General features: G+C 52.1%; 1 protein-coding gene across 1 annotated transcript in view; it reads right to left on the bottom strand.

Moving 5' to 3' along the window:
- GPAT3 (glycerol-3-phosphate acyltransferase 3) overlaps positions 1–18,579 on the bottom strand; it is a 68,778-nt gene that overhangs the window by 42,661 nt on the left and 7,538 nt on the right. The window contains exon 2 of the mRNA XM_056111282.1: positions 16,436–16,502. Coding sequence (XP_055967257.1) covers positions 16,436–16,502 — 67 coding nt within the window. The remainder of the gene's footprint in view (positions 1–16,435; positions 16,503–18,579) is intronic.

An 18,579-nucleotide genomic window follows, 5' to 3' on the forward strand; every position in this document is an offset into this window, starting at 1 on the left:
GTGCCAAGGCTGAGGAACCCAGCCCAGAGAGAGAACAGATTCCAGTGGGAAACCTTCTTCTTGGCTCCCCTCCATCCCAGAGCTTCCCCCACACGCATGTCCAGCTGAGAGGGGGTCTCGCCTCTTTCCTCACCAGAGAAGCTGCATGCTTTCCTGCACACATCACTCTCGTCTCTCTTTGTCCCCACTCAACATTTTTCTAAGTATATTCATGTAAATGAAACTTGGCGGGGGGGGGGGGGGTGTTTTCTTCAGGCCACAGTTGGCAGAGCTCAGGACTTACTCCTGGCTCTGTGCTCTGGGATCACTCCTGGCAGGTCTGTGGAACCAGAGGGAGTGCTGGGGATCAAACCCAGGCTGGCCATGTGTACCATCTCTCCTACCAGTGAATAAATCTACTTTATTTTGCACGAGCACACACACACACAAACACACACACACACACACACACACACAAAACCTCTATTGGTTTTTGTTGTTGTTCATTTGGGTTTGGGGTTTTGTTTTCAGTGGAGGGGATGGCCGGGGGCTCCACCCGACAGTGCCCAGGGGTTACTCCTGGCCCTGCACTCTGGCAATGCTCAGGAAGGACCATATGAGATGGCCAGGATGGGACTCGAGTTGGCCACATGCAAGGCAGGCATCCTCCTGGCTGTGGGTCCAGCCCCACAGACTCTACTGTTTTGAGGCCGGAAGTGTCGCTCCGTGGGAAAGAGCTTTGCCGGACACGTGAGAGGCCCTGGGCTCAATCCCCAGCCACACTCGGAAAATGAGAAGGAAAAGAACACATCACTAACACGTCTCGAGTTCTGTGCTGGGTGTCTCGTCCACACACGTGTGGGTTCCCCGCCCCCATGAAACTAGTTCCCGGCTAGTGCGTGCTCTGCGTTGCTGGACCCCTAAGGTCCATCCCAGGACCACACAGTCCGTCCAGTAGGACCACTGGGCCCAGCCCCAAGAAACAAAGCAGCAAAACTAATGCCACTTGCGCTGAGAACGTCACCCACAGTCCTTGTCTAGCAAGGGCGAGGCCTGGGTTGGCGTCCGGGCACCAATGATGCAGGGTGAGGAGAACTGAATCCATTGGCCAGGCTATAAACTCGAGCTAAACGATTATGAGTATTTTATTTGGTTGGGCTTTTAATTTTTTTGTTTGAGATAAAACCTGAAAATACAAGTTTAACAAAAAAAAAAAAAGATACCACTGCCACAGGTCCTCAGAGATTTCTTATTAAGTTAAAAGATAACTACACTACTTTCGGCAGAAAAGTGAATGGACTATGCATTAATCCACAGCACCATGCCTCCCCAGGAGGGAAAGGGTGTCGCTCCCTTCCACCTTGCCATCGCCCCTCCCCCCCTCCTCCCTCCGGCAGCAAGGTGGCCGCCGCCTCAGAGCTCATTGGAAAGCCAGGTATGAGCCTGTGGTGATGGGACAACTGCAACCTCATGGGAAGGGGGGCATTCTCGGCTCGTCCTTCACGCCCTACCAAGGTCACAAGTTGCCCCCCATGAGCGGCAATCTGGCACAGCCATGGCTCCAGAGCCACAGAAACCAATCTCGTAATTATCTGGCTCTTGGCAGAAATCTCTCCAGACTTAATAAGTAAAATATCAGAAATCCAAAAATCGCAAAAGCAGCCGCGCGACATCATATGGTCCTCATAACCAGCTCTAGAAAACAAATTATTTCACTATGCCTTTTCAGCAGTTCTGATTGTTGGGTGGAAACTCTAAACAATAATGGCGCATCTTTTGTCGAAATAACGAATGTAATCAAAGTAGAGAGAGAGTTAAGTAGAAATCATCTGCCTCACAGGCATTGGGAGGGGTGGGAGGGGGGTATATTGGGGTTCATGGTGGAGAAAAATAAATACTGGGGAAGGGAAAGGTGTTCGATGATTGTATGACTGAGACTTAAACCTGAAAGCTTTGTAACTCTTCCCACAGTGACTCAATAAATAAATATAAAAAAAATAACTTAATTTAAGAAAATAAAAAATAACTACACTACTCTTTTGCTCGTGTACTCTTTGCCTTTATCCATATACATAAACCAAATCTGTTTGTGGTACTAAGTTTTAAATAAAAGTCACGTTCACTCTTCTCAACCCCGGTGACAGTTTCCCCGCGTGCTTCACACCAAGTAAATGCAGTTATTTCACTTAGGCTGCCGCCCAGGATAGACAAACCAGCGTCCACAAGCATTTCCCTCCAGGTGGATGACCAGGCTGCCTCATGCTGTTGGCTCTGTGTAAACACCACAACTGGGCAGGCCGCACACAGGGAGAAGGAAGAATTGTGGGACTAGAGTTTAGTAGGACGCGACTGCTATGGATTGCTAAATTGCTGTACAAAGTGGTTGAACAGCGTTTTCATTAGATTGCACTTAAGACAAGTAAAATTGACTCATCGTAGAATTTTCAGGGGCTGGAGCAATAACACAGCAGGTAGGGCGTTTGCCTTGCCCGTGGCCGACCCAGGTTCGATTCCCAGCATCCCATATGGTCCCCTGAGCACCGCCAGGGGTAATTTCTGAGTGCAAAGCCAGGAGTAACCCCTATGCATCACCAGGTGTGACAAGAAAGAAAGAAAGAAAGAAAGAAAGAAAGAAAGGAAGGAAGGAAGGAAGGAAGGAAGGAAGGAAGGAAGGGAGAAAGAAAGGAAGGAAGAAAGAACGAAAGAAAGAAAGAAAGAAAGAAAGAAAGAAAGAAAGAATTTTCAAACAAACTAGCCAAAAAAAAAAAAATCAAAACCAGAACCTGCTTCAATGACCATTAAATAGAAGGAAGAGGTAGGATGGAGCAATAGTGCAGTGGGTAAGGGTGCTTGACTTGTATGTGGCTGACCCAGGTTCGAGCCCTGGCATCCCATATAGCCCCTGAGCACCACCAGGAGTGATTCCTGAGTGCAGAGCCAGGAGTAACCTCTGTGCTCCGCCAGGTGTGACCCAAACACACACACACACACACACACACACACACACACACAACAGGAGGGTCAGAGAGACAGTACAATGAGTAGGAAGGGCACTTGCCTTGCATGCAGGAAACTGGCAGCCCCTGTGATCCCTGAGCACTGCCAGGAGTGGTCCCTGAGTGCAGAGCCAGGGTCAGTCTCGAGAACCGGGTGTGGCCCGAAAACCAAGAGGTGGGTGGAGCAAAGAGAGTGCCCACTGGGCTGCCCCATGCCATGCGTGCAGGAGGCCAGGTTCAGTCCGTCCCTGGCACTGTATGATCCCGGACACTGCCAGGAGGACCCACGAACCCAGTACCTAGAGAGCACCCCAACACCACTGAGTATGGACCCCCCAAAAAAGTAAAACACAGGCACACAAGAGGGGTGTGGGGGTAATTCAGTTAGGTCCTGACACTGGCTGTGGAGAGAAGGCTGGAGCCATAGCACAGCGGGTAGGGCGTTTGCCTTGCACAAGGCCCACCCGGGTTCGATTCCTCTGTCCCTCTCAGAGAGCCTGGCAAGCTACCAAGAGTATCCTGCCCGCACAGCAGAGCCTGGCAAGCTCCCGGTGGTGTATTCGATATGCCAAAAACAGTAACAACAAGTCTCACAATGGAGACGTTACTGGTGCCCGTTCGAGCAAACTGATGAACAACGAAGAGGACAGTGCTACAGAGCCACAATGCCTGGCACTGGCTGTGGAGAGATGACACCAGGTCCCAGGGCGGGGGGCAGTTTTTATGCTGTAGGAATGTGTCCCAGCACCCTCCCTCCTCAACTCCGGATGCCAGACAGGGGAGAGCTGTCACCTGGACGCTGAGGAACCAGCTAGGGACAGGGGGGCCCAGGAAGTCCTTTCTGAGTTCAATGCCCTCGCCAGAACGCAGAGGAGCATGTGCTGGGTGACACCTAGCAGCTCCCCATCCAGGAGAGCCACATGGAGTCCACGCCCAGGGCCAGGTGTGGATGAGGGCAGCCCCCTCCCCCATCCCCGTCCCCTTCCGGTCCCCTCCAGGAGTGCCACTGTCTCAGCACCAAGCACACTCAGCACCCTGAAATGCCTCCAGTTCCGGATTTTTGTTTGTTTTATGCCTCACCGGGCAGTGCTCAGGGCTTCCTCCTGGCAGGGATCCAGGGACCACAGGGGATGATGTCAGGGATCGAACCCATGCCAGCAGCAAGCAAGGCAGCATGCCCCCCACCCCACCTGCAGCACTATCTCTCTGGTCCCTCTTTAGGGCTTTTCCAGATACTTCTTTACAGGGCAGCGAGACTCTTTCATCACCTCCCTGCACTCGGGTCACTGAACTCCATCCTGATGCCCTTACAGGGACAGAGGGACCCTGGGCAAGGCCTGAAGTCCACCCCTGCATGTCGGAGAGAACAAGAGAGAAGTGCCTGGGTGCCATCAGGGCTGGTCCCTTGCCGAGAGGCTCCATCCTTAGTGACCCGGAGACTTTAACCGTCACCTAAGGTACCTTTCCGCATTCACCATCAAAAGCTTCTAGGCTGGTAGAAAGAAACCGTGGGCCCCCCAAATGGGAAGGAAACCCAGATACAGATATCCTGCTATAAATCACAATATCACAGACATGCACAGAATTACCTGCTCTGAGACCATTTTTTGTCCTACTAAGGACAAAAAGCCTGTATTCCTGCCCACCAAAAACTTTCAAGTGTCCAATAAAGCTGGTTCAAAAATAAACCTGCATTTGTGGGCAGGGAGAGATTCTCAATGCAGATGTCTTCTGTAAAAATGTTTTGAAAACATTAGGGAAATTTCAACATCGACTATGTATTACGTGGTGTCAAATCAATATAACTTTTAAAGAGACAGTGACACTGTGGGATTTGTGGTTGTTATGTTCTTTTTTTCATTTGGGGGCTTTATACCCAGCAGTGCTCAGGGGCTACTCCTAGCTCAGTGCTCCGGATCCCTGTACCAACGCATGCTCTCATCCTCTCAGCGATCTCCCTGGTCCTAAAGGTATTTTTTTTATTATTTTATAAGAAAATCCATAAAGCGGCACTTGCCTTTCATGTGACTGACTCTGGTTCTATTCCCAGGTGTGACCCCTGAGCACCAGTGGGTGTGGGCTAAAGCCAAAAGAAAAAGGCATGAAAAACGGACCAGAGGGCTGGAGTGGACGATTTGCATGTGGAAGGCCCCTGCGTGGTCCCCTGAGCACTGCCACATGTGGTCCCAAAACAAACCCCCAAAAAGGAAAGACATGAAATCCTGTCCCTGCCTGTCTTAAATTCTTTGCCAAAAATGAAGGCATGACAGATGACTCAAGTGTGGCCACATCTGGAAAAATGCTGCCTCTGGCTATTGGGGGCTGGGGGGAGCCATTTCTCTGTTGCATGTCTGTGTGATGATCACCCGCACCGTGTCTGGCAGGGTCCTCACTCTTGGGGTCAGGTGACAGGAAGCAGGTCACCATTTGGCCACAAAAAGGATAAGCTCTACTGACTGATCAAGTGTGTTCCTTCCCCTCTCTCAATAGCTCGGCGTGGGTCCTGCCTGTCCTCCGCACGGGACTCCATGAAGAGCGGTAACTTCCCTCTATCCTTGAGGACAAGACATTTCACACCGAGGCAACAGTAGGAAACCGGCTTTGCCCATCGGCCCGAGAAGATGACAGTCCTCAAAGCCCCGGCTCCTCTGAGCCTGCGGGGCTGAACGCGCCTGGTGGCGGGTTACCCACGCATCAGTCAGGCCTCACAGAAAGAATCCTGAAAGTCAAATCAGAAAAACAGCCGTCTGGATTCCCTCTGGGTAGATGCAACACGTCACGTCAGAAACTCCCACTTAGGGGCATGGAGGAGAGAACAGTGGGTAGGACGCTTTGCCTTGCATATGACTGACTTAGGTTCGATCCCCAGCATCCGATACGGTCCCCCGAGCATCACCAGGAGTGACTTCTGAGCACAGTCAGGAGTGAGCCTGGAGCATTGCTGGGTGTGACCCAAAAACAGAGAGGGGAGAGGGAGAGAGGGAAGGAGGGAGGGAGGGAGGGAGGGAGGGAGGGAGGGAGGGACGGAGGGAGGGAGGGACGGAGGGAGGGACAGAGAGGTAGAGAAGGAGGGAGAGGGAGAGGAGATGAGGGGGGAAGAGAGAGAGGGAGAGAGAGAAGGAGAGAGAGAGGGAGAGGGAGGGGGGAGAGAGAGAGAGAGAGAGAGAGAGAGAGCAAGTGAGAAACTCCCCCTTAGCATTTTGTCCATTTGAAGGGGTGGCCGTATGGGTGGGGGCAAAGCAAGAGGAAGAGAAGTGGTTGCAAACTTCACGGTAGGCTGAGTGACCTGGGCACTGCACACTGCGCAGCCCGAATCTCGCCTAAGCCACTGTCGTGGAGCAAGTGACTCAGCCACTGCGGCTGTGTCTGTCCTAGGTGTGACTCAGCCCCAGGCCGGCGAGCGCTGCTGGCCTTCACCTCTGCCTGCTGACTCGGGGCTGGCAATCTTTCAAAAAGACCTCAAGTCCCCATGCAGTTACAGAGGCGTGGACACGCTGCAGTCACGAAACCCACGGCAGGAACTGCATCGACGGCGGGGACAGCCAACGAGACTAGCTGATGGTGGTGATAACCAACGATGGTGGCTGACTCGGATCTGCGTGCCTTGTGCTCTGGAAAGTGGCCAGGTGCCAGAGGAGACTGAAGCCGCTGCGGCTCCTGGGAGGGGCAAGAGTCCTGCGCTGTTTACCTTTGGGCGGAAGTACAGTGACAGTGCTGGGACTGGCATCAGGCAGCACTGGGGGGCGGGGGAGAGGGCGTTGCTGGGCACAGGGCTGCCTGCCTTGCCCTGGGGGGAACTGAAGTGAAAGCTCTCGAACCCTCATCAGATCGCACATGGCACTGTGGGGGAGTGTTGGGGTTTCAGCAGCTAGCCTGAGACTTTGAGCACATCCCCTGCCCCAGGAGGCAAGACCCAGGGGGCCGGCTCCAGCACTCCCCACAGACGGGCACTCTGCTTAAGAATGAGGGACATTGGGGCTGGAACGACAGCACAGCGGGTAGGGCATTTGTCTTGCACGCGGCAGACCCAGGTTCAATTCCCAGCATCCCATATGGTCCCCTGAGCACCACCAGGGATAGTTCCTGAGTGCAGAGCCAGGAGGAACCCCTGAGCATCGCCGGGTGTGGCTCAAAAAGCAAAACAAACAAACAAAAAAAAAAGAATGAGGGACATGACTGTGCCCACCCACCCATATTGTTAACTCGGCCCTAAGAGCAGGATCTAGAAATCATTAACTGACATCTGCAGGAGCCCTACCTGAGAAACGCTGTCCGTGGGATTGGCCCCCTCCCTGAGTGTGGGATGCCCCCCGCCAGTGTACTATAAGATAAAAGGAGATAAGATAAAGGGACAGCTGCTGGACCACCAGACCTCCCCCCTCTGTGGCTTTCTTTCTCGGTGGCACGAACTCACCTTTCTGCAGGGGCAGGAACCCAGGAAGGGCCAAGGCAGAGGCTTCTCCCCTACCCACCCCCTCCCCTTTAGGGAGTAAGACCAGTGACTTTGGAGGTTCCTACTCCAGTTTGCCAGGGTAAACTGGCCAGGACCCCGACAGAGGAGCGCCAGGAGACAGGGCTGCCCAGGAGCTGGGCTGGAGGCAGCAGCGCTGGTGCAAATGAGCAGGACGGTCCCCACCCCCCACCTCTCCGCTTTCTCCAGTCTTGCGCACTTGGCTTAAGGCACTCACGTGTGGGGTAGGAACTCTCCTTCCTCACCGTGTTAACCATGGGGGGCCTTAGCAACCCCCCCCCCCACTCCCCAACAGGGAGCACTCAGGGGGCTGGGCAGGATCTGACCCCGGCTCCCGGGAAGCCCCTGAGAGCACAGCTGCGGTCTGGTTCTGTTTTGTGCTGGGGCCACACGTCACGTCACGTCACGTCACATCAGGGGATGACACCAGCCAGGCCTGAGTCCTCGGGCCCTTGGCAGTCTTTTTTTCTTTTTCTTTTTTTTTAATTTTATTTTAATGAATCATCGTGAGATACAGCTACAGACTTACAAACTTTCATGATTACATTTCAATCAAACAATGTTCGAGGGACTGGAGCGATAGCACAGAGGGTAGGGCGTTTGCCTTGCACGCAGCGGTCTGGGTTCGATCTCTGGCATCCCATATAGTTCCCCGAGCACCGCCAGGAGTGATTCCTGAGTGCAGAGCCAGGAGGAACCCCTGTGCATCTACGGGTGTGACCCAAAAAAGCAAAAAAAAAAAAAAAAACAAACACCCACAATGTTCAAGTACCCATCCCTCCACCTGTGCCTTGGCAGTCTTTGTAAGGGAAGCAAGCGGCTGAATGCAGTGACAGGCAGAGCTCAAGTCTTCAAGCACCGCGCACCCCACAACTGGAGAGGGCCCTGGAACGTGTCTTTCATTGGCCTTTCACCACGTTGCAGAGCAGCAGGGAGAGGTGTGGGGGCAGCAAACCGGCTTCACCCCTGTCCTCGCTGGCCTCATGGGACTCCACCCCTGGACGCTGACATCATCAGCTGCCCTGGCCGAGAGCTGAGATGTGGTAAGAGGGGGAACTCCTACCCCGGGTTCCATCACCCTCTGCCACCCTCGACATCAGGCCGACGAGCCCTCCAGGAAGAGTCACCCTCCCACGCAGGACGGCAGCCACGGGGAGGGAGGATGGAGGGAGGGGCATGCATGCCAGCCTCTGCAGGGGCATCACAAAGACAGCAGCATCCCAGGTCGGCCCTCGCTGTCCCTTCTAAGCAGTGAGCACAGATGCCCACCGCGCAGGAGTCAGATCTGGGTGCCCAGGATCTTGCTTAGTTCCTGCACCAGCCCGTTCCCAGCCTCACTGGCCAGGGTAAGAGGCGGCTGGGGGCGGGGGGGGGGGGGGGAGGGGCGATGGGCGCCCCCCTGGAGGGAAAGGCAAGGAGACAGGAAGGAGACATCTCCCGAAGGATGGAGAAAGAGCAGAGGAAACTCAAAGAGTCCAAAGTTAGAGGCAAAGGTGGCGGCAGATCTACACAATGGAATACTACGCAGCTGTTAGAAGAGATGAGATCATGAAATTTGCATATAAGTGAATGGACATGGAGAGTATCAGGTTAAGTGAAATGAGTCAGAGAGAGAGGGACAGACAAAGAAGGACTGCACTCATTTGTGGAATATAGCACTGTAGCACTGTCCTCCCATTGTTCCTCGATTTGCTCAAGCGGGCACCAGTAACATCTCCATTGTGAGACTTGTTACTGTTTCTGGCATATCGAATAGGTTACAGTTAGCTTGCCAGGCTTTGCCGTGCAGGTACGATACTCTCAGTAACTTGCCGGGCTCTCTGAGAGAGGCGGAGGAATCGAACGAGGGTCTGCCCGGGTCGGCTGCATGTAAGGCAAGCGCCCTACCCGCTGTGCTATTGCTCCAGGCCAAAAACAAAAAGATTCAGGCTGGAGAGAAAATATAGCAGATAAAGCGCTTCCTTGCATTCAACCCAGGTTTGATGCCCAGCATCCCATATGGTCCCCAAGCACCACCAGGAGTAACCTCTGAGCATCACCAGGTGTGACCCAAGACAAGTGCTCTATGGTTTTGTTTTTGGGTCCAATGCCTGGTAATCTATGCGGTCCCCTGAGCCCACCAGGAGTAAGCACTGAGTGCAGAGCGGGGGAATAAGCCCTGAGCACCACCGGGTGTGGTAAAAAAAAAAAAAAAGAAACAAACAAAAATGACTCCCTTATTGGCTCAAACAATGAAACTAGTCCTCCTGGACATTATCATTTTTAGTCTGAAAAATACATGCACCGTCACCCCATCTTCAGGACCCCAAGGAATTTCACTCTGGATCCAACCACACCTCAAAGGCTCCTCAGGTCCAAGCAGAAAATCAACAACAACGTTTCTTCTCTCCTTGAGACAAAGAAGATCAGAGCTGCAGGGAGGGCACTTGCCTTGCGCACTGACCACTGGGGTCCCTGGCATCCCATGCGGTCCCCTGAGTGTGGAGCCAGGAGAAAGCCCTGAGCACCTTCAGGTGTGGCTCAAAACCAAAACAAAACAAAAGACAGAGTAGATCACACATTCAAAGATGTACCTAAAACTGGAGTAGGACAGCGAACAATGAATGAAACATTGTATGACTGAAACCCAATCATGAACAACTTTGTAACTGTGTATCTCACCCGAGTCAATAAAAAATAAACAAACAAATTTTAACAAAAAAATAAAATGCTGATCTGAACACTGAAAATTTAAAAAGAAAAATGTGTCCTAGGGCAGAGACAGAGGCCAGTAAAACCCCAGGAGGCAGCGGTGGATCCTGGTGTCAGTCAGTGAAAAAAAACGGGCACCGGAGCACTAGTCAGGAAGGGAAAATATCAAATAAGAACGAACAGGGCCCCGGAGACAGCACAACAGGCAAGAGGCCAAAGTCTCATCTGAGCCGTGCCTGGACCTGAGTCTGTGGCATCAGCAGCCCTCGAGCATTGCCAGGCGGCGGGCCCCAAACCGGGAGGCGGGGAGGTCGGGCAGAGGGAAGTGAACTCAGAAAAACTGAAAAGGAGAAGATGTGCTCTGTCTTCTGGGAGGAGGTCACTAGCGATGTGAAAAATACCTGATCTCCGCAAATATGAATTTGCATGAATAATAATGCTACCGTGGTAATAATGCATTGCCCACGTATGCACGGCAACGCTCTACTCAATGCCTCAATCGCTTTGACATCTAAAACTGCACAAAAGGGGAGCCAGAGCAAGAGCACAAGGGGGAGGGTGTTTGCCCTGCACGCCGCCGACCCAGGTTCAATCCCTGGCATCCCATATGGTCCCCGAGTACCACCAGGAGTGATTCTTGGGTGCAGAGCCAGGGGTTGCCCCCTGATCACTGTCAGGTGTGGCCCCAAAACAACAACAATTACTCAAAATTACATGGGTATTTTCACTTTACTACTCAGTTATTCCCCAAATGATTGAAAACACACCCTGTCTACAATTCTTAGAATTCTGCCAAAGATAAATTCCTTCTACTAAAGTCTGTTTCGCTTTCTGACACCCTTTAATACCAAGCTAGACGGCTACAAAATTGTTTCGATTTTCTGACATCTTCTAATTTCATAGTCCTTTCTCCACTAAGAACCAAGTGTTCGAAAACAATTTTCAAAATTCTGAACCAAAGTGAAGGGGTTTATCAGGGCGAGGCAAAGCATGCAAACAGATGCAAGACTGGCTAGAAACAATGGTTTCTTAACTCACTTCTCACAAATCACAAATCACAAATCACAAATCATCCTGTTATTTGTCGATTGCCTTGAGCAGGCCCCAGTAACGTCTCCTTCATCCTAGCCCTGAGATTACATTCAAGGCTCTTTAGGAGAATGAGACCCATCATTGTTACTGGTATTTGGCATATTGGGTACACCAAGGGGAGTTTGCCAGACTCTGCCCTGTGGGCAGGTTACATTCGGTAACCTGCCAGTTTGTCCAAAGTAGGAATGAGATAATAAGATGTCATAATAAGATGTTGCGCGGCCGCGGATGCGGCCGTGCTGTTCCGGGATCTGGTTTTTATAGTCTCTGAGTCTTGGCCGCTGATGGGATTTCACGGTGCCAGGGGGCCAGTTGGTGGGTGTGACCCCCGCCTACTGGAATTTGGAGGATCTGGGTGGAGGATGCTTGACTCAAATCCGAGTACACTTGGAGATCTCGGCCCCGGAACCCGCGTGACTTTGTCCCTCTGCCAGTACCTTCATGTGTGTGGAGAGCGGTCTCAGCATGGTGGTGGCTGGTCCTGGAGGTCTTTGGCTGCCGGAGCCCTGGTCAGCGCGGGGAGGAAAGCTCAACCCGCTCCCCTCCAAGGGGTCCCGGCGAGCGAGGACAGTCAGGCGCGGGGGCAGAAGACTGCACTCTTCTCTTCCGGGATCACTTCTATCCAAACTAAAACAAGCCTCAGGCCGGAGCAATAGTCCAGCACATGACCAACCTGGGTTCAATCCCCAGCACCCTAAACGGAACCCTGAGCCCTGTCCGGAGTGATCCATGAGCACAGAGCCAGAAGAAAGCCAGGTGTGGCCTCAAAACAAAAACAAACCAGAAAGGTAATTGGAGCCAGAGCGCCAGTACAGCAGATAGGGCTTCTGCTTCGCACCTGGCCTTTCTGGGTTCAGCCCCCAGAACTGCAGACGGTCCCCACAGCCCACCAGGAGTGCTCCCTGAGCACAGAACCAGGAGTAAGCCCCAAACACACCAACCGGTGTGGCCGCCAAAACAAAACAAAGTACATAGAGCATCCCTTAAGAACACAAAGAGATAAGAGAAGGAACACATGGAGGGTGCGGGATCCCGGAGGAAAAGAAAAAAGAAAAAACAGGTTCCAAAAAGAGCCGAGAGCACCGGGAAGTTCCAGATGGAGTAGGCGCCGCATCCCGCCTCCCCCAGATGGAACCCTGGTGACCAGAAGCCTCTACAAACACAGCTCGAGTATGCGGGAACGAGGACTTTTTCTCAAATCTGCCGGACTACACCTCCCAGGTAACCTCTGATCCCGGAAGTCACGCCCACAGCCCGCCCCCCAGCGCCATCTTTGAAACGTTCAGAATAAGAGAAGGAACACATGGAGGGTGCGGGATCCCGGAGGAAAAGAAAAAAGAAAAAACAGGTTCCAAAAAGAGCCGAGAGCACCGGGAAGTTCCAGATGGAGTAGGCGCCGCATCCCGCCTCCCCCAGATGGAACCCTGGTGACCAGAAGCCTCTACAAACACAGCTCGAGTATGCGGGAACGAGGACTTTTTCTCAAAACCGCACTGCCGCTTATGCGGCCGCGCGACATCTCTCTATATACAAAGTGATCAATGAGAAGTAAACCACCCAATCTTTCTCCCTGAAAATCAGAGTTAAGTTTGGAGCATGGCCACAGCCCCAGAAACACAAGGACTTAATGCAGAAACCAGCAGCTTAGAGCAGAAAAGTGAACGGACGATGCGTTAACCCAGGCCATCATTTCTGCCCAGAGGAGAAAAGGGTGTTGCCCCATTCGCCCTCTCTTCTCTGGAAAGAAGGATGGCGGCCGCATGGGAGCCTTGTGGACAGCAGGTATGAGCCGGGGGTGTGGGGGCGACTAAAACCTCATGGGAAGGGGGGCGTTCTGGTCCGTCCTTCATGCCCTACCGAGGTCACCAGTTGCCCCCCACGAGCGGCTCTCCAGCACGGCCACAGCCCCAGAAGCACAAGGGCTTAATGCAGAACCCAGCAGCTTGGAGCAGAAAAGTGAAAGGACTATGCGTTAATCCAGGCAATCATTTCTGCCCAGAGGGGAAAGGGTGTTGCTCCCTTCCGCCCTCCTCCCTCTGGAAAGAAAGATGGCGGCCACATGGGAGCCTTGTGGACAGCAGGTATGAGCCGGGGGTGTGGGGGCGACTAAAACCTCATGGGAAGAGGGGCGTTCTGGTCCGTCCTTCACGCCCTACCGAGGTCACCAGTTGCCCCCCACGAGCGGCTCCCCAGCACGGCCACAGTCCCAGAAGCACAAGGACTTAATGCAGAACCCAGCAGCTTGGAGCAGAAAAGTGAAAGGACTATGCGTTAATCCAGGCCATCAAGTCTGCCGGAGGGGAAAGGGTGTTGCCCCATTCGCCCTCTCTTCTCTGGAAAGAAGGATGGCGGCCGCATGGGAGCCTTGTGGACAGCAGGTATGAGCCGGGGGTGTGGGGGCGACTAAAACCTCATGGGAAGGGGGGCGTTCCAGTCCGTCCTTCACGCCCTACCGAGGTCACCAGTCACCCCTCACGAGCGGCTCTCCAGCACGGCCACGGCCCCAGAAGCACAAGGACTTAATGCAGAACCCAGCAGCTTGGAGCAGAAAAGTGAACGGACTATGCGTTGATCCAGCCCATCAAGTCTGCTGGAGGGGAAAGGGTGTTGCCCCATTCGCCCTCTCCTCTCTGGAAAGAAAGATGGCGGCCACATGGGAGCCTTGTGGACAGCAGGTATGAGCCGGGAGTGTGGGGGTGACTAAAACCTCATGGGAAGGGGGGCGTTCCGGTCCGTCCTTCACGCCCTACCGAGGTCACCAGTTGCCCCCCACGAACGGCTCTCCAGCATGGCCACAGCCCCAGAAGCACAAGGGCTTAATGCAGAACGCAGCAGCTTGGAGCAGAAAAGTGAAAGGACTATGCGTTAATCCAGGCAATCATTTCTGCCCAGAGGGGAAAGGGTGTTGCTCCCTTCCGCCCTCCTCCCTCTGGAAAGAAAGATGGCGGCCACATGGGGGCCTTGTGGACAGCAGATATGAGCCGGGGGTGTGGGGGCGACTAAAACCTCATGGGAAGGGGGGCGTTCTGGTCCGTCCTTCACGCCCTACCGAGGTCACCAGTTGCCCCCCACGAGCGGCTCTCCAGCACAGCCACGGCCCCAGAAGCAGAAGGACTTAATGCAGAACCCAGCAGCTTGGAGCAGAAAAGTGAACGGACTATGCGTTGATCCAGCCCATCAAGTCTGCCGGAGGGGAAAGGGTGTTGCCCCATTCGCCCTCTCCTCTCTGGAAAGAAAGATGGCGGCCACATGGGAGCCTTGTGGACAGCAGGTATGAGCCGGGAGTGTGGGGGCGACTAAAACCTCATGGGAAGGGGGGCGTTTCGGTCCGCCCTTCACGCCCTACCGAGGCCACCAGTTGCCCCCACGAGCGGCTCTCCAGCACGGCCACAGCCCCAGAAGCACAATGACCTAATGCAGAACCCAGCAGCTTGGAGCAGAAAAGTGAAAGGACTATGCGTTGATCCAGGCAATCATTTCTGCCCAGAGGGGAAAGGGTGTTGCTCCCTTCCGCCCTCCTCCCTCTGGAAAGAAAGATGGCGGCCACATGGGAGCCTTGTGGACAGCAGGTATGAGCCGGGGGTGTGGGAGCGACTAAAACCTCATGGGAAGGGGGGCGTTCTGGTCCGTCCTTCACGCCCTACCGAGGTCACCATTTGCCCCCCGCGAGCGGCTCTCCAGCACGGCCACGGCCCCAGAAGCACAAGGACTTAATGCAGAACCCAGCAGCTTGGAGCAGAAAAGTGAACGGACTCTGCATTGATCCAGGCCATCAAGTCTGCCGGAGGGGAAAGGGTGTTGCCCCATTCGCCCTCTCCTCTTTGGAAAGAAAGATGGCGGCCACATGGGAGCCTTGTGGACAGCAGGTATGAGCCGGGAGTGTGGGGGCGACTAAAACCTCATGGGAAGGGGGGCGTTTCGGTCCGCCCTTCACGCCCTACCGAGGCCACCGGTTGCCCCCCGCGAGCGGCTCTCCAGCACGGCCAGGACTCCAGAACACAGAAACCAATTTCTTAACTATTTGACTTTCAGTAGAAATACTTCCAGGGTCAATAGGTAAAAGAGCAGAAATCCAAAACCAACATTTAATTCTTGAACCCAGCCGTAGAAAGCAAATCACTTCACAATGCTTTTTCAGCATGTCTGATTTGGGGGGGGGGGGGGTAAACTCTAAATAATAGTGGTGAATCTTTTATTGAAACAATGAATCTAATCAAAGCAGATAGAGTGTTAACTAGAATTCATCTGCTTCACAGGGACGGGGAGGGGTGGGGGGTGGGGTTTTATTGGGGTTCTTCATGGTAAAAAATAAGTATTGGTAAAGGGAAATGTGTTTGATATTTGCATGACTGAGACATAAACCTGAAAGCTTTGTAACCTTTCCCACAGTGATTCAATAAATAAAAAAAAAAAAAAAAAAAGAACACAAAGAAAAACCACCATATCTTATCTCCTTTACGGTGAAAACTCGCTCAGGTGGATGGTTCAGCAGGCTGGAGCACATGCTTTGCATGTGTGAGTCTCAAGTTGGAGCCCGGGTATCACATGATCCCCTAAGCTCCCCTGGGAAGGCACCACCAGGAGTCACAGCCCAGCACCAGCACCGAGCTGGGTGTGACCCCAACACAAACGAAAACTCAATCAAGCCTGCTCTCCAAGGCCATGTTCTCCCTTGAACACACTTCTTTTTTTTTTTTTTTTCTTTTTGGGTCACACCCAGCAATGCACAGGGGTTATTCCTGGCTCTGCACTCAAGAATCACTCCTGGCGGCGCTCAGGTGACCATATGGGATGCTGGGAATTGAACTCAGGTTGGCCGCGTGGAAGGCAAACGCCCTACCCGCTGTGCTATTGCTCCAGCCCCTTGAACACACTTCTTGCTTGCTTACAACCATGATTTGCCTCTTCCAGTCTGGAGAAAGCCATGTTCTCTCTTGAACACGTACTCTCTCTCTTTCCCCTCATATCACTCTAAGCAAGTTTTATGCATAAAAACTATGTTGCTTCACAAAAAAAAATAATAATAAATTAAAGAAAAGGAACAACAACTATTCAAAACCCAGGTAGATGCTATTTTGCATAAAAGGTAGAAAGACAAACCACCAGACGGCCAGAATACACGTCTCCATATATTTCAAGTTCTAACTGGGTAACCGTCCACCTACCCAAGCCCAGTATCTTCACAATCACAATGAAAAAGACTTACCACCAGAAGCTGAACTTTTGAGAACCAACTTCTTTGCAGTTCCTTTTTCAATTCGTATCGTGGCCCACTGTTCAAAAAAAAAAAAAAAAGAATTGTTCATTTAAACAGTTCCATAACACAACATTGAATCCTTAAAGCATGCTTCTGGGGCTGGAGCAATAGCACAGAGGGTAGGGCGTTTGCCTTGCACGTGGCTGACCTTGGTTCGATTCCCAGCATCCCATATGGTCCCCTGAGTACTGCCAGAGGTAATTTCTGAGTGCAGAGCCAGGAGTAACCACTGTGCACCGCCTCTGGGTATGACCCAAAAAGCAAATAAATAAATAAATAAATAAATAAGGATGTTTCTACAGAAATGAAATTCAACATTCTTCCTGACCCTACTTGAACACCAGAGATGCCCAGGGAATCTGCAATGAGACCCAGGCGTGCTCTCCTCTGACATACTGATGGTACCCTAATGAAATAAGGGACAGGTGTTGACCCGTTCAACGGGAAGAAGGTTTGAAGGCATGTTTTACCGGAGTTCCAATCGGGTCATAGAGACAGTCTGGGCTTTGTGCAATTTAATCCCTCAGATCCTCTGTTCCCTCATCTGTGAAATGAGGGTAAAGATGGCAGTGACAACAAGCTTCACAGCAAACAAGGAATTCTAGAGTAAGACAAGCAGTCAGGACCTAACTGCCCGGATCAGAAGTAGAAGCTGCAGAAAGTGACCCTGTGAGGGCTGGAAAATGAAAAGGAGCTGGGGAAACAGGAACTAAGATTATCTTGGGGGTAGGAGTGATAGTGCAGAGGGGAGGACATGTATCTTCCACGTGGCCAAAGTTCCATCCGAAGCATCCCATGTGGTCCCTCAAGCCCTGCCAGGAATAATCCCTGAGCATTGCAGGTATAGTCCAAAAACCAAAAAGGGGAAAAAGAGGTTCAGCTTAGGGATGGAGCCCAATGGCAGAGCACACATCTTACATGTATGAGACCCTGGCTTCTATCCCTGGTACGACCAAAAAAAAAAATCATAAGTAAAAACATCTGTCCATGTGGCCAATCACTTAGTAAGATAAACTTAGGGAAAATGTTACAATAACTTTATTAAAACATCAGGTTTCAGAGCATGTAGGACAGGAAAAAAGTAAAGTAAAGTAAAGGCCCTCCCGTTGTTCATCGATTTGCTCGAGCGGGCCCAGTAACGTCTCCATTGGAGACTTTGTTGTTACTGTGTCTGGCATATCGAATACTCTCGGTAGCTTGCCGGGCTCTCCGAGAGGGGCGGAGGAATCGAACTCGGGTCGGCCATGTTGGCTGCGTGCAAGGCAAACGCCCTACCGCTGTGCTATGTAGGACAGGAAAAAATAATTCCCATTTTGTTTCAAATGTGTGTGTGTGTGTGTGTGTGTGCAAGAAATATACTGAGGTCATTTATTTTCTTCTTTAAAATTTCAGGTGTATCTATAAAATGATCTGCCGTTACCATCAGCGGGCAGCAATTGCAAGGGGACCCCCCTCAGCACCCCAGGAAATCTAGCTGCTATTATTCTAGTTCAAGAAGTAGAGTGCTTCCGGGCCGCAGAGACAGCACAATGGGGCAGGCACTTGCCTTGCACACAGTTGATCCGAGTTCAATCCCCAGCACCCCCTATGGTCCCCAAGTCCTGCCTGAGCACCAAGCCAGTAGTAAGTGATCCCTGAGCACAGACCAGGAGTAACTCAAAACAAAACAAACAAAAATGTGGAATCCCAATGATTACAATTCCAGAAGCAAACTATCCCCAAATTGGACAGATTGGGGAAAAGTGAGAAAGAGTGAAAAATAAGAGATAAAAGGCATAATAAGGGGCCAGAGTGATAGTACAATGGGTAGGGCGTTTGCCTTGCACGCAGTCGACCTGAGTTCGATCCCCGGCATCCCATAGGATCCCCATGCAACGCTAAGAGTAATTTCTGAGTGCAGAGCAAGGAGTAACCCCTGAGCATCTCTGGGTGTGATACCGAAACAAAACAAAACAAAACAAAAAGGCATAATAATTTATAATGAGGACTTTAATACCCTTGGAAGAAAAAAGACAGCTGGTTTATTACTATTCAATAAAGTTGTTCATTACTGGGCTAAAACTTAACTGCTAAGCTCAGAATGGACAAAATGA

The sequence above is a fragment of the Sorex fumeus genome, unplaced genomic scaffold (assembly GCF_029834395.1).
Source record: "Sorex fumeus unplaced genomic scaffold, SorFum_2.1 ptg000013l, whole genome shotgun sequence".
Lineage (NCBI taxonomy): Eukaryota > Metazoa > Chordata > Mammalia > Eulipotyphla > Soricidae > Sorex > Sorex fumeus.